Below are 13,544 nucleotides of genomic sequence, written 5' to 3'. Positions count from 1 at the left end.
GTTATAAAAGGACAGAGCACCAAGCAGACAGCACCGCGACCCCAAGTATCTAAATGACTAAACTGCGCATAGCTACAGTGTGGAAGAGATACAGACATTTTAGTTTAATATAGTATATTTAAATATTTGATCTACGACTTGTGGCAAAGGCGCCAACTCCCCTGTAACTGGCTCATCTGCTCTAATATGATCTCTTCAAAGCTTTTTATGCCCTGTCCGGAAACCAGTAAGAGGCCTGCAAATTATTGGATCCTACTGGTTCCAGTGGCTGATGATATCCACCACCACAAGAAAGCAGGTAATAGCTGACATCCCGAATGTGTCTACTTTTCTTAAAGGGGTTGTCCAAGTTATTTTTATTGATGACCTATCCTCAGGATAGGTCATCAATCTCAGATCGGCGGGGGTCCGACACCAGCTGGTTGTAGAGAAGGCACACGCAGTACCATCGCTGCCTTCCCTTCATTGTTTACCTGCTCGCCGTCGCAAATGTATCGGTGAACAGGTGTAATTACAAGCTGCCCCATTCGCTTCTAATGGGACGGCTCGTTTCTATTCAGGTGTATAAAATAAAAATAACCTGGACAACCCCTTTAAGAGGAAAATCCCCACCATACTTGTAGCCCAATTCTCTAAAAACTAAGATGAATAACTGGACAGGTTTTCTGGGCCATACATTTACCAAACGTGGACTGAAAGGCGGAGCTGACACTCTAGCAGTGATGAGGTGAAAGGACGTACTTGTATATTTTGACTTCTTCGCTGGCCAGGACGGCCTTATCATCCGCTGCAGATAACTTCTGCTCCTTCTCTTGCCTCTCGTACTCTTCCTGGGTAAGTTTTCTGGAAGACAAAATTAATCAATTGCAGATATTAGGCTGATAGAGTTTTGATTTAAAGGCATATAGCGTTGGATCGCAGACATTTAACCCCTCAGATGCTGTGGTCAACTGTGATCCTGGGTGCCACTGTATCCGATTCTTCATCTCTGCTAAAATCACTTCAATGGGCTAAGCCATTACTATATACACATGTATAAGTGTCCCTATGCCAGGTACTGCTGTGAAGGGTATGCATTCTGATTGATAAGGATCCCAAGGGTGGTCAAGACCCCATGTAAGATTCCACAAAACCCCTGTAATTGGCCGGTGGTTTACATTATTACAATATTCAAAAAAAATTCACTGTATATTCTGATGGTAATTAAAGGGTTATAAAGCAGGACAATCAAACACGAAAAACCCTGAAATCTTCTAAAGCAGGCATGTTTCTGAACCACAGCCAAAAAGCAATGGGGGACGATAACCCAGTCTCTCAGCTCAAGCGCGTCCAATGCTGTGAACGTCGCAAGATGCCAACAACACAAGGGCTCTGGTGCAGGTATGAGACCGTAGAGGCGATCACAGTCTTACTTCTGCAGCGCCATCTCCTTCTGCTGATACAGCTCAGTGAGAATCTCCACTTTCTGGCGCAGAGTTTTGCATTCGTTGTCCAGACGGGTCTTGTCGGACTGCAGGGAGCCGGTGTCATGCTGAAGCTGCTTGATTTCCTCTGGATACAAAAGAGAAGAGAAGGTTCTAGCTGTTGATTTACTTGGGAAAGAGTAGCAGACAGCATTTTCGCATGTTGGGGGTCATGCACTAAGGTTCTACGCAGGTTTTTTTTGCCACAAGTGCCATTTTGCTTCTTATCACATCCTTGCCACTTTTCCAAAAAGTGGATGCTGTATAGAGGCGGGAGCCCCCCAGCCAGACTCATTTACCAGAAATCTACTCCAGGGAGCCGACAGCTCTCTGCTTCACCAGTGCATCCTGAGGACTCAGACCGCGGCCCGCCAGCTGAGTACCCTGTTATAGGTGGTACTTCAGCCCTTGTACATCAGCTCTGGTTTAGATCACAAATCTCCATTATAATGTATTTCTACTTTCTCATCGCACCTTCCAGATCGTGCCGTGCAGAAATCTCGTCTGTCAGTTTTCGCTGATACAAATCCTTCTCTTCCTCGATGATCGACAGCGTTGTTTTCACCTGACAGAGAAATTCAGGAGAATTATCAAACACAAAGTAAAAGGCAAGAAATTATCCCTACACAAAACTGTTATATCCGTCTCGCTCTCCCATCCATCCGCCCCGCTCTCCCATCCATCCGCCCCGCTCTCCCATCCACCCGCCCCGCTCTCCCATCCACCCGCCCCGCTCTCCCATCCACCCGCCCCGCTCTCCCATCCACCCGTCCCGCTCTCCCATCCACCCGTCCCGCTCTCCCATCCACCCGTCCCGCTCTCCCATCCACCCGTCCCGCTCTCCCATCCACCCGTCCCGCTCTCCCATCCACCGTCCCGCTCTCCCATCCACCCGTCCCGCTCTCCCATCCACCCGTCCCGCTCTCCCATCCACCCGTCCCGCTCTCCCATCCACCCGTCCCGCTCTCCCATCCACCCGTCCCGCTCTCCCATCCACCCGTCCCGCTCTCCCATCCACCCGTCCCGCTCTCCCATCCACCCGTCCCGCTCTCATATCCATCCGTCCCGCTCCTCTCTCTCTCTCTAGCTCAGCATGCCTGAGAAAGGCCTCATAGTTAGGCTGAAACGTTGCAACACAATCACAGACTCTTCACGTGCACCTATATTGCTGTAGTTTAGCAAATTTACTGCCATTTTGCGCAGTGATTTTTGCATTCTATTTGTCAGAGTGGGGGCCTCTGTAAACAGCACTGGATACTACATTCATCTGTGTGGCAGCCCCAGCTCTGACATTAATACCAGGGAGTTCAGGGCTCAAACCAAGACGATCGGGTAATGACTAGGACAGTTTGGTTTAGAGAAGGGATATCTGAGACAATCTTCAAAACCCAAATCAACCTAAAATCCAATCTGTCCATTCTGATCAGTGCTTTACAAAATATAAAAGGTTGAACCTAGTCCATGGTCACCACCAACATTTACTTAGAAGTTTAGAAAAGCCTCCTTACCCTGGAAACATCCATCATCTGCTTGATTTGGATCTTCATCTTTTCCTTGCGTTTCTCTGGAATTAAACTGGGGCAATGAGCTCATGGCAGACACAAAAACACACAATTCTATAATAGCTATAAATTTATAATCCATCAGTCATAACATTAAAAACAATATTAGGGAGTAACAAGGTAGGTAGGTAGTATGTGTCACATGCACATGGTGCCAGGATCCAAGGTTTCCAGCAGAACATGGCCTAGAGCAGTGCTCCTCAATGCCCGTCCTCAGGGCCCACCTACCGGTCATGATTTGAGAATATCCCACAGAATTACCTGTGCTAAATCCTGATACATTGACACTAATTATATGACCTGCTCAATACTAAGGAAATCCTGAAAACATGACCGGTAGGTGGGCCCTGAGTTCAGGAACACTGGCCTAGGGCATCACATTGCCTTCAACACCTTTCTTCTTCCCACAGTGCATCCTGGTGGCATCTCTTCTTCAGGTAAGTGATGTACACCTATCCGTCTACATCAGGCATGCTCAACCTGCAGCCCTCCAGCTGTTGCAAAACTACAACTCTCAGCATGCCTAAACAGCCTACAGCTGGGCATTGTGGGAGTTGTAGTTTTGCAACAGCTGGAGGGCCGCAGGTTGAGCATGCCTGGTCTACATGATGTAAACATGATTCATCAGACTGGGTCACCTTCATTTGTTGTTCCATGGACCAGTTCTGATACTCATGTGTCCACCATGGGCACAAGGGTCAGCATGGGCTCTCTGACCAGTGTGCAGCTGCGCAGCCTCATACACAGCAAGCTGCGATGTCCGGTGTCTCCTGACATCTTTCTATCATTCAGACAGTAGCACCCTCCTTTAGATTGAGCACTCCCCGTCCATCTGCCCAGGGCTTCTGAGCAGAGTATAAATATAGCTGGTTCCTACACTGCCCTGAACATTGTAGGCTTAGGTTAGGCCCAGGAGAGGCAGTTCTGTTAGTGTTAGGTACCCATCTGAGGAAGCCACCTTGATGCCGGTACATGGGCCCGACACACATTTGATCAAAAATGGGCGCAAAGAGCTTCCATTTTTTATGTATAGTAGGTACAGTACCACTTTAATCCAGAATAATTCCTAATCCTTAGCTCTATTGTTTGAATGTGTAATTTTGTGCTGCCATATGTTTTTGTTTGCTGTCTGCATGCTAGCTTTATGGATGTGCACCTGTGACTATGGATGTGCTAGTCTACATTTTCTTGCAGCATCTTTCTATCACTGCCAGCACAAACATTGTCAGCAATTTGTGCTATAGTAGTCCACTCAGAATGCATTGGTAGCTGGACGGATCCGTTCGGGGCCGCTTGTGAGACCCTTCACACGGAGCTCACAAGCGGAGCCCCGAACGCTAGTGTGAAAGTAGCCTTACATATACTGGGTCAATGAGCCATTAATCACCTGGTACTTCTCCATTTTCCATCTCCCCATCTCCCGCCGGCTGCCAGCTGCTATCATCTCCAGCCCCAGAATCCTCTTCCATCTGCTTCAGTTGCATGACGCAGTTAGTCAGGACCTAAGAAACATAACGTTAAGATAAGCTGTGGCCTATTCAGAATTAAAGCGCATGTACAGGTGTGGAAATAACCTACGGTGTGCACAGAAGGAGAAGATTTTTACCTCAATCTCATTTTCTTTGTAGGCCAGAGCTTCCTCCAGATCCTTGTGAGATTTCTGCTGGAGCCGGATTTGCTCATCGAGCTCCCGCTGCCTCTCACTCCATCCATCTGCTTCTTTCAGCAGCTAGAACGTGTCAAGAAATGTCTCTTCAGGCAATGTAGCCTTAAATGTTATCATACAGAGAGTTCATATACAGATAGTTTAACCAATAAGGACCTAGCCTGGGTAAAGGTGCATTACCTACAAAAATTTTAATTAAAGCCAAAAAGGCTCTTAACATAACTTGACCCAGGTTTAAAGTGAATTTAAAACGTCACTTTTATTAGTGCCTCTAGTTTAGGTGCAGTAGTCTATGTTGGTGCGCATGGATATGAAGCGCAGCAAGGCAACCATGAGTAACCAACACGCACTAAGATCATGCGCAGCGGCTGAGTGAGACATCTATCATGGGTGCGCATCATCAGTTTGGGTGAACATTCTTCATTAGCAGACACTAAGTGAGGGCGCACTAGCTAGTTAATATATTCATTTATTTCTAAGTCGGCATGCAGACCTGTACTGCACATCATGTGACCTAGGTACCGCCTCTGTTCCGCGGTATGACAGAGGGGGTGGATACCTTTTGGTTGATAGGTTCGTGTTTCTGCGATCTCAATTCCCTCCTATAAGTGTAAATGGCTATTTGCCTTGTCATTCAGGAAACTGGGGTGTTATATATATATATATATATACACCCAGTCATTGGCTAAGGTCCTCAATTCTGCCCAAACCCCTGAAGAAGCCAGACTGGTGACACATGTCGGGATGGGGGGCAGTTTCAGTTTTTAAGTGTTTTGTTTGTCCGTTCCGATGCAGGCAGTCAGCTAGGTAGAATTCAATACTCAGAGACAGCGAATCTGCAGTAGGATTACAGTATTAGCCAGGGCACCAATAGAAGTTAGAATCAGCCACTTAGTCTATTCAGAAATTTGGTAGCCCTCAGTACAGCGTCAGCCATGTTCCATCACGTATCTTTGGCATCAAAAAGTCAGGGACTAAACTGACCTCTGTTCACGAGTCTGTTAGAGACACTGTCTATGAATCAGTTGGTGGACAGGGAATGAACTGGCTCACAGGCAATACTGTATAGATTGCTGAGGAGCGAGAGGAGATTGCTATGAGGGCGGTGGTGTAGATGTGCGCAGACAATTCAAGAGCACATTGGAGGGGCAAACAACTGAAGGGTTGTTTAATCACACTAATAAAAGTGACGTTTTAAATTCACTTTAAACCTGGGTCAAGTTATGTTAAAGGGAACCTGTCACCGGGATTTTGGGTATAGAGCTGAGGACATGGGTTGCTAGATGGCCACTAGCACATCCGCAATACCCAGTCCCCAAAGCTCTGTGTGCTTTTATTGTGTAAAAAAAAAACGATTTGATACATATGCAAATTAACATAAAAGAGTCATATCTTACTTGTGTGACCAGAGAAGAGTCATATTTTCAAGCTCTGACTCATTTCAGGTAATTTGCATATCTATCAAATCGGTTTTTATACACAATAAAAGCACACAGAGCTATGGGGACTGGATATTGCAGATGTGCTAGCGGCCATCTAGCAACCCATGTCCTCAGCTCTATACCCAAAATCCAGGTGACAGGTTCCCTTTAAGAGCCTTTTTGGCTTTAATTAAAATTTTGTACATATACAGATAGGTCAAAGTCGTCGCCCTTCCCCCCAAATCAATGGACACTCAATGGTAAAGACCCCAGCAGAGGACGAATGAGAAGTCCCAGAAGTACCTGCTCCTTAGTGTCCTTCAGGCGAGAGTTCTCCTCTTGAAAAATTCGGAGATCACAGCGAACCTTCTGCTCTTTCATTTTTGCCTCGTTTAATGCAACTTGCAGCTGAAACAATAAATGAGGATATTAGTCAACATGCAAGTGTTCGACATTGCAGATAAACCAGTGCTGCTCTTGTCACAGACGACTCCTCTAATATCAAAGTCCCTTTGGTTGTAAGCCGACTGATGCAGGGCTGAGTGCCCTGGCAAACAGCCGATTTTGCTTGGGGACGTGCCATCCACTGCAGCGAAGTATTACATGCAGGCCTCAAATCACGATGCAACACACTGCTTGTTAGTGGCTCTCCTATCTGACTCACAGCATGCAGGTGTATGGGGATGGGGGGGGGGGGGGGGTAGTCGGGAGAGAAGGCTGTTGGCTGACAGCTATTGAAGGCGTATGGCCACCGTAAAACCTACCTCGGAGAGCTCTGCCGAGTTCTGCAAAAACTGCTCCTTGAGTTGCTCTATAGATTTCTGCCCTTCATAGATCTGCAAAATGAAAAAAAAACAGGAACGTTTTTTACTTGTCTGCCATTTACTTGTATACTATTCTGCAATGACATTAAGTGCTGAAAATGGGAGAAGGGCCACCTAGGAATATCACCAACATGACGGATCAGCACCATTTTTGTCCCCATTGGTCTCCGTTTCCTTCCAGCACCCTATTACCGGTCAATCTCTGACCTTGGCGGTATTGGGGCAGCGGTAGGATAAAACTTGAATATTAGTTACTCTGTTATTTTAAAGCATTCCCTGCCTTTACAAAAATAAAACAGAACACATACTGTACAATCCAGTTCCCAGTAAAAATTTACTATACCGGCGAAATGTACGGCTGACATACCTGGCGCCCTCGTTTTTAATGTCGCTGCTAGGATGGTTCATCTCATTACCATGTAAAATGAACACCAGATTGCTTTGCCGCAGCATGCTTCGATAGTCTAAGATGCCCTCCCCCCACCAAGAAATGATAGAAGATTGACACAGAGCGGACGTGATCAGCACTGATATATCAGACAGCAGGGAAGTAGCGCCTTAGATTATAAAAGTACACTGTGCTTAGGGAAGTCTGAGAATCTGTCTGCCCACGCCCGCTCCTCATGTCTGTAAGATGGCAAACTGCAGCAGTGACAGTGAAAAGGTACGATAACTATATGTCCTGCATGTATAGGGAGCCTGTGGCAGACCTCCCATTAATCATATGTCCATCCTGCCTTGATTGGTTGAGGGACACCACAACCATGCTATCTTCATTATAAAGGCGAATGTACTATACATACAGCGAGCCCCTGACAGGAGCCGTACATGAGTTATTAAAGGGGCCTGACCTCAGAAGTAAAGGTTACCACACGTCCCCTCCTCACCATTTCCTGCTTCCGCTTGTTCTGTTCCTTCTGAGACTCCATCTCATGCAGCAGGTTCCTCATTTTGGCATCGAGCTGCTTGTTGTTGTTCTTCAGATCCTTAACAGTGGCCTGAGTGAAGAGAAATGTTAAATCTCCTTTCATTTTTATATATTTATTGTACTCATATTTTGCGGACGTGTGAATGGACCCCAAGGGTCCAGTTACACGTCCGTATCTGTTTTAGCAGGGGATCCGCAAACCACGGATACCAACCATGCGAGTTCCGCACTTTGCAGATCGGAACGTCCTTCTGATAGAAATACCTATTCTTGTCCACAATTACAGACAATAGGACATGCTTTCTTTTTTGTGGGGGCCGCAGAATGGAAGTAGGGATGCGGACGGCACACGGTGTACTGTCTGCGTCTTTTGCAGCCCCACTGAAATGAATGGGTCCGCGTTTGTTCCGCAAAATTGCAGAACGGATGTGGAGAGAAATATACGGCCATGTAAATGCGCCCTAAAACTGGTACCAGATTACCTTTAAAGTGCTCGGAGCTCTATTATGCTGATACACCGCTCCGAATCCCCTAGATATACATACTAATCCTATTTAGGACCATTCCCCACAAATATAAGACTCCTGGCTCTAGGTTTTAAATCCACCCAATTATAAATGTCCAGTGCGGGTTTAAAGCTCCTTTTCTGACTGTCAGACACAACAGAGGACTGTCTAACCTGGTAAACGGGGCTGTTATAGTGGAAATGCAGCCCAAATCAACATGAACAAAAGTGCAAATATGATTCTGGTAGCCCAAAAATATGTGAGCGCTGCTGCCTTCCGGCTGCTTACCGAGCACAGCGTCGTACATTGTTTAGAGCAGGGGTCAGCAGCCTTCGGCACTCCAGCTGCTGTGAAACTACAAGTCCCAGCATACACACTTGCTTGGCTGGTCTTGTACCTCCCATAGAAGTGAATGGAGCATGCTGGGAGTTGTGGTTTCAGAACAGCTGGAGTGCCGGAGGTTGCTGATCCCTGGTATAGAGGCTGTGCGTGGTATTGCTCTCAGCCCCACATGACCGAAGAACGTTTAGTCACTGCCCTAGGAAAGGCAGAGAGAAGGCCGCGGCACTCACAGAAGCACCGCTGCCTTCTCAAACAGCTGATCAGTGACGGTCCTGGGTGTCAGACCCCCACTGATTAGATGCTGGTGACCTTCATTCTTTATGCAAATGAGGGCTCCAATGCACCAAGGGGCGGGGCCAGCACTGGAAAGCTAAGGTGCACCGAGAGGCTAGGCCACACCCTTTGGTGCACTGAAGCCCTCATTTGCATAATGAGGAACACTGGAGCCAATTTTCACAAGACAAGCATAACCAATGCGGTTCCAGCTCTGCAGCCAGTAAAAACAGCTCATCTCTAGGGATGAGCGAACTTGTATTTTACAAGGTCGGGTTCGGGTTTTATTACAATTCCGTTACCACGGGCCATAACGGAATTCTATGACGGAATCCATAACGGAATGCCTATAAGAGGCACTCCGTCAAAATAGAAGTCTATGGGCAGCATAGAGAGGACTCCTGCATAACGGAAACCAGACAGATCCGTTATGCTGCCCATAGACTTCTATTATGATGAAATGCCTCTTGAAAGGCATTCCTTTATGGATTCCGTCAGAGAATTACGTTATGGCCCGTGGTAACGGAATCCATAGCGGAATTGTAATAAAACCCGAACTTGTAAAAACACAAGTTCGCTCATCCCTAATCATCTGATATTGATGACCTATCCCTGTGATGTCTAACCTCCGGCACTACAGCTGTGGTAAAACTACAACTCCCAAGATGCACACTTGCTTGGCTGTTCTCAGAACTCCATAGAAATGAATGGAGCATGCTGGGAGTCGTAGTTTAACCACAGCTGGAGTGCCAGAGGTTAGCCATCACTGACTTATCCTAAGGATAGGTCATCACTAGTAAAGTCCTGGAAAAGCTCTTGAATGTTATCATTTAACTCTATAGCTATGCAGAGGATCTGGAGCTCTGTAAAAGAAAAGAAAAAACAAAGCCCTGACCAGAAAGTAACAGGATATTGTATTTAAAATGCAAAGTCATCAATGGCCGGAGATTTTGGGGAAGGTCTGGCCCTGTAAGGAGCTGCTGTTACCTTGAGGGTGGTGACCTCCTGCTGCAGGTGCGTGCTCTTCTGCTGGGTCATGCCCTCAGACTCCTTGGCCTCTTTTATCTGTGGAGCAACAATAGTAAAATGAACAGCAGCTCACAGCGAAGCTTCTAACCTCACCTCGAGCAGTTTCACCAATTTACCTTTTGTTCAAACTCCGATATTTTTTCCAAAGCCTGGCTTTTCTCTTTCATCAGCGCAGCGATCTTCTCAGCAAGCTGCTTCTCGCTCACTGGAAGGAAACGGTTCACAAGTCATGATACCGGAGAGAGCGAGCAGAAGAAAATTCAAATAAGGCCTCATGCACACGACCGTGCCGCCCGTGTGCCTTCGGCAATTTGGCCCATTGTAGAAATGCCTATTCTTGTCCGCAAAACAGACAAGAATAGGACATGCCATATTTTTTTTGCGGAGCCACGGAACGGAACAACGGATGCGGACAGCACACGGAATGCTGTCCGCATCTTTTGCGGCCCCATTGAAGTGAATGGGTCCGCATCCGAGCCGCAAAAAATGCGGCCCGGATGCGGACCACAACCACGGTCGTGTGCATGAGGCCTAACAATGTGAAAACAGCTTTTCAATATCTTAAGTCTATGTCGAGATACAATGATTTGATGCTTCAGGCCCAAAGCCTGAGGCTGCACTACTGAGAGATCCTGATGACCTAATGCCTCTTTTCTTTTTATTTCTGTCAAGTGCAGATAAGGGTCACTATCCCAGAAAGTTGAGATCTTTCCCCGATGACAACACTGCACAGTCACCAAACTCTCTCAGTAGTGCAGGCTTCAAGTCTGGAATTTCAAGCCATCGTATCTCAGCATGAAAGCAAAATATTAAGGACAGGCTTTCACTGTTTTAATCTACACTAAATAGGAGTTTATATGTTTTCTGGTAGCTATCTAGGTTGTATTCAAATAATTGTGAATCTCAACAAGATGCATAAAAAAAAAAAATAATAATAATAATAATAAAAAAGTTCCCGTTCTGCACAGGTGGCCAAAAGTCACGAAGGCAAGACATTACTTGTAGATAGAACCTGCAACCACATCAAAGACATGGCAGTTACAGCTGTGATAAGGCAGGCGGAGGTGCTGTGGTTATAGGAGGTACCAGAGAAGAAGCCGACCACATAGGGACTAGGGATCAAACATCCGAAGTCGACTTGCATAAAACGTCGTTAGAATACTGTACAGAGCGGGAGCTCCGTACAGTATTAGAATGTATTGGCTCCTATGAGCCGAAGTTATTACTTTGCGAAGACTCACGAGACTTCGGGTAATAACTTCAGAATCTAATTTCTACTGTAAAAAACCTGGGGTTCAGTTTCAAGGTCCTTCCTTGAACAGTAGTGACTGGGGAGAGTACGTCGAACAATAATGTACTTGTTTTTTTCTGAAATTTGATTAAAATAAATTCTACATCCAGAGTGCAGATAATTTTTGATTCCCCCTTGGTACATATGAGGATCATTTTAATGGATCGATTAAATAAATGGCTGCCGACATGCAGGCCGTCCATGAACCTGCTTAGTCACTCTGTGCTTTTGCTGACGCAGCATTGTGATACTCGACTACCCAAGGTCAGCAGCACAGAAATACACACAGAAGCCATAGACCCAACCAGGAGGAGTGTTACCTTGATACAGTCTGCTCTTCACCTGCAAGAGAAGAGATCATACGTTACTATTCCAAGTCCCCTTACACATGCGTCGGCAATAACAGCTTTCAAAGGTCATGATGTGCGGGGGGGGGGGTGACGGGCAGCAGTGAAAGGGAACACGAGGGAAATAAGATTAGCAGCCTGCTAAGAAAAGCCTCCGGCCTAATGCATGTGCTCAGAGATCTCTCCATGGTCAAAAAGGTTAAAGGGGTATTCCCATCTCAGACAATGGGGGCATATCACTAGGATATGCCCCCATAGTCTGATAGGTGCAGACTAACACGAGGCTGGCCACCACCAAGCCTTCCTATTTACCCAACAAAAATATCCGAGCGGCGCTCTCGGCTATTTTTGGAATCCCCATAGAAGTTAATGGGAGCGCACCGCACTTGTGTAGCCACCGCTTCCATTCATTTCTATGGGGTAGACAATAGCCAAGCCCCATAGAAATGAATGGAGGGCGGCCGCGCATGCGCAGTGCGCCCTCTGGGACTTTGCCTGCTCAGTTTACGAGATAGGTGTGGGTCCCAGAGGTGGGACCTGCACCTATTAGACTATGGGGGCATATCGTAGCAATGTGTTCCCATTGTCTCAGATGACCCAACCCCTTTAAAGGGGTATTCCCATCCTGTGGTTATGTCCTAGTTACCCGATAAGAGTGACCCCCCCACACACCTTTAAGACCATCGCCTACTGAAAGAACGGGGGTCCCGTAAAACCTGTCTGATGACTGGAAGAAGTCGCTTCCCCCATTAGTTTTAGTGCCCAGATGGCAGCGCCCAGCTCTCTCCAGAACTCCCACAGTCTTTACCGAAGAAAGTGGCCATCTTGACTTGGGGGTCACAGGACCTCTTTCTCCAGATAAGGGAGGGTTGGGACCCAAGCTGATGTAGCAATTCATGCTGGCTAGGAGTTAAGAAAAGAGCAGAGTGCTTCACCAGACCCTTGTTCTGTCATAGAGCGGGGTCCCAAAGATGGCACCTTCTCCCATGGGGCGGATCGCAAAGATGGGACCTGCTCCTATGGGGCAGATTGGCCTATTCTGTGGATATCTGGTAAGACAGGAATTCCCCTGTAAGTCTATCTTGCTCGGTTGCCATGTATGCACATACTATACTGTATATGTACAATGCACACATGGCAGTATATATATATATATGTGGTTTGCATAGTAGTTATACGGCACCAAGTGCTTTTCATTTCACAAACTTAGGCTTCATGCACACGGCCGTGCCGTTTTTTACGGTCCGCAAACCACGGATCCGCAAAAGACGGAAGCCGCCCCTGTTGCCTTACGCAATTTGCGGAACGGAACGGGCAATGTAAATGCCTATTCTTGTCCGCAAAGCGTGGACAAGAATAGGACATGTTATATTTTTTTTAACGGGGCCGCGGAACGGAGTGGCGGCTCGAATGCGGACCGTGTGCATGAGGCCTTAGAAGAAGAGGAAGGAGATGTGAGAACCCGCTGGGAATGTCATCTGATCAACACCAGCCCTGGCTGGAAGTTGTAGTTTCACAACAGAGGAGGGAGACGATGCTTTTAGAGGACAACATGGAGCACTCACTGAAAGACACGTTCTCCAGAAGAAAACCAAGAAAGAGAGCAGTCCCACTAAGAAGGCGATGATGATGGGCTCCCAGTGCATGCCGTAGAAATCTGGGCCTGGTTGGAAATCTTCTGGCAGAGCCGACACCACCTGGAACATAAAGACATCCATTCATGAACATAAATCATAGATTGTAAGCTCTTGCGAGCAGGGCCCTGACTCCTAGTGTTTCAGTTGTTTATTACTCAGTTACTTTTGTTTTGTACATGAACCCTATGAATTTGTAAAGCGCTACAGAATATGGTGGCGCTATAGAAATAAATATTATAATTATAAATCCATATG

General features: G+C 46.7%; 1 protein-coding gene across 2 annotated transcripts in view; it reads right to left on the bottom strand.

Annotated features, from left to right (window-relative positions):
* Nucleotides 1-13,544, bottom strand: part of MIA3 (MIA SH3 domain ER export factor 3) — an 87,184-nt gene that overhangs the window by 33,782 nt on the left and 39,858 nt on the right. For both annotated transcript variants that reach the window (XM_040430469.1, XM_040430470.1), the window contains exons 7-19: nt 13,218-13,349; nt 11,626-11,647; nt 10,131-10,219; nt 9,973-10,050; nt 7,824-7,934; nt 6,877-6,948; nt 6,416-6,520; nt 4,632-4,754; nt 4,413-4,527; nt 2,972-3,027; nt 1,938-2,028; nt 1,413-1,551; nt 742-843 (exon numbers count right to left, since the gene is read on the bottom strand). In XM_040430469.1, coding sequence (XP_040286403.1) covers nt 742-843; nt 1,413-1,551; nt 1,938-2,028; nt 2,972-3,027; nt 4,413-4,527; nt 4,632-4,754; nt 6,416-6,520; nt 6,877-6,948; nt 7,824-7,934; nt 9,973-10,050; nt 10,131-10,219; nt 11,626-11,647; nt 13,218-13,349 — 1,235 coding nt within the window. The remainder of the gene's footprint in view (nt 1-741; nt 844-1,412; nt 1,552-1,937; nt 2,029-2,971; nt 3,028-4,412; nt 4,528-4,631; nt 4,755-6,415; nt 6,521-6,876; nt 6,949-7,823; nt 7,935-9,972; nt 10,051-10,130; nt 10,220-11,625; nt 11,648-13,217; nt 13,350-13,544) is intronic.

This window comes from Bufo bufo, chromosome 4, assembly GCF_905171765.1.
Source record: "Bufo bufo chromosome 4, aBufBuf1.1, whole genome shotgun sequence".
NCBI classification, from domain to species: domain Eukaryota; kingdom Metazoa; phylum Chordata; class Amphibia; order Anura; family Bufonidae; genus Bufo; species Bufo bufo.
The sequence above is the reverse complement of the archived record's forward strand: the minus strand, read 5'-3'. Positions and strand labels throughout refer to the sequence as shown.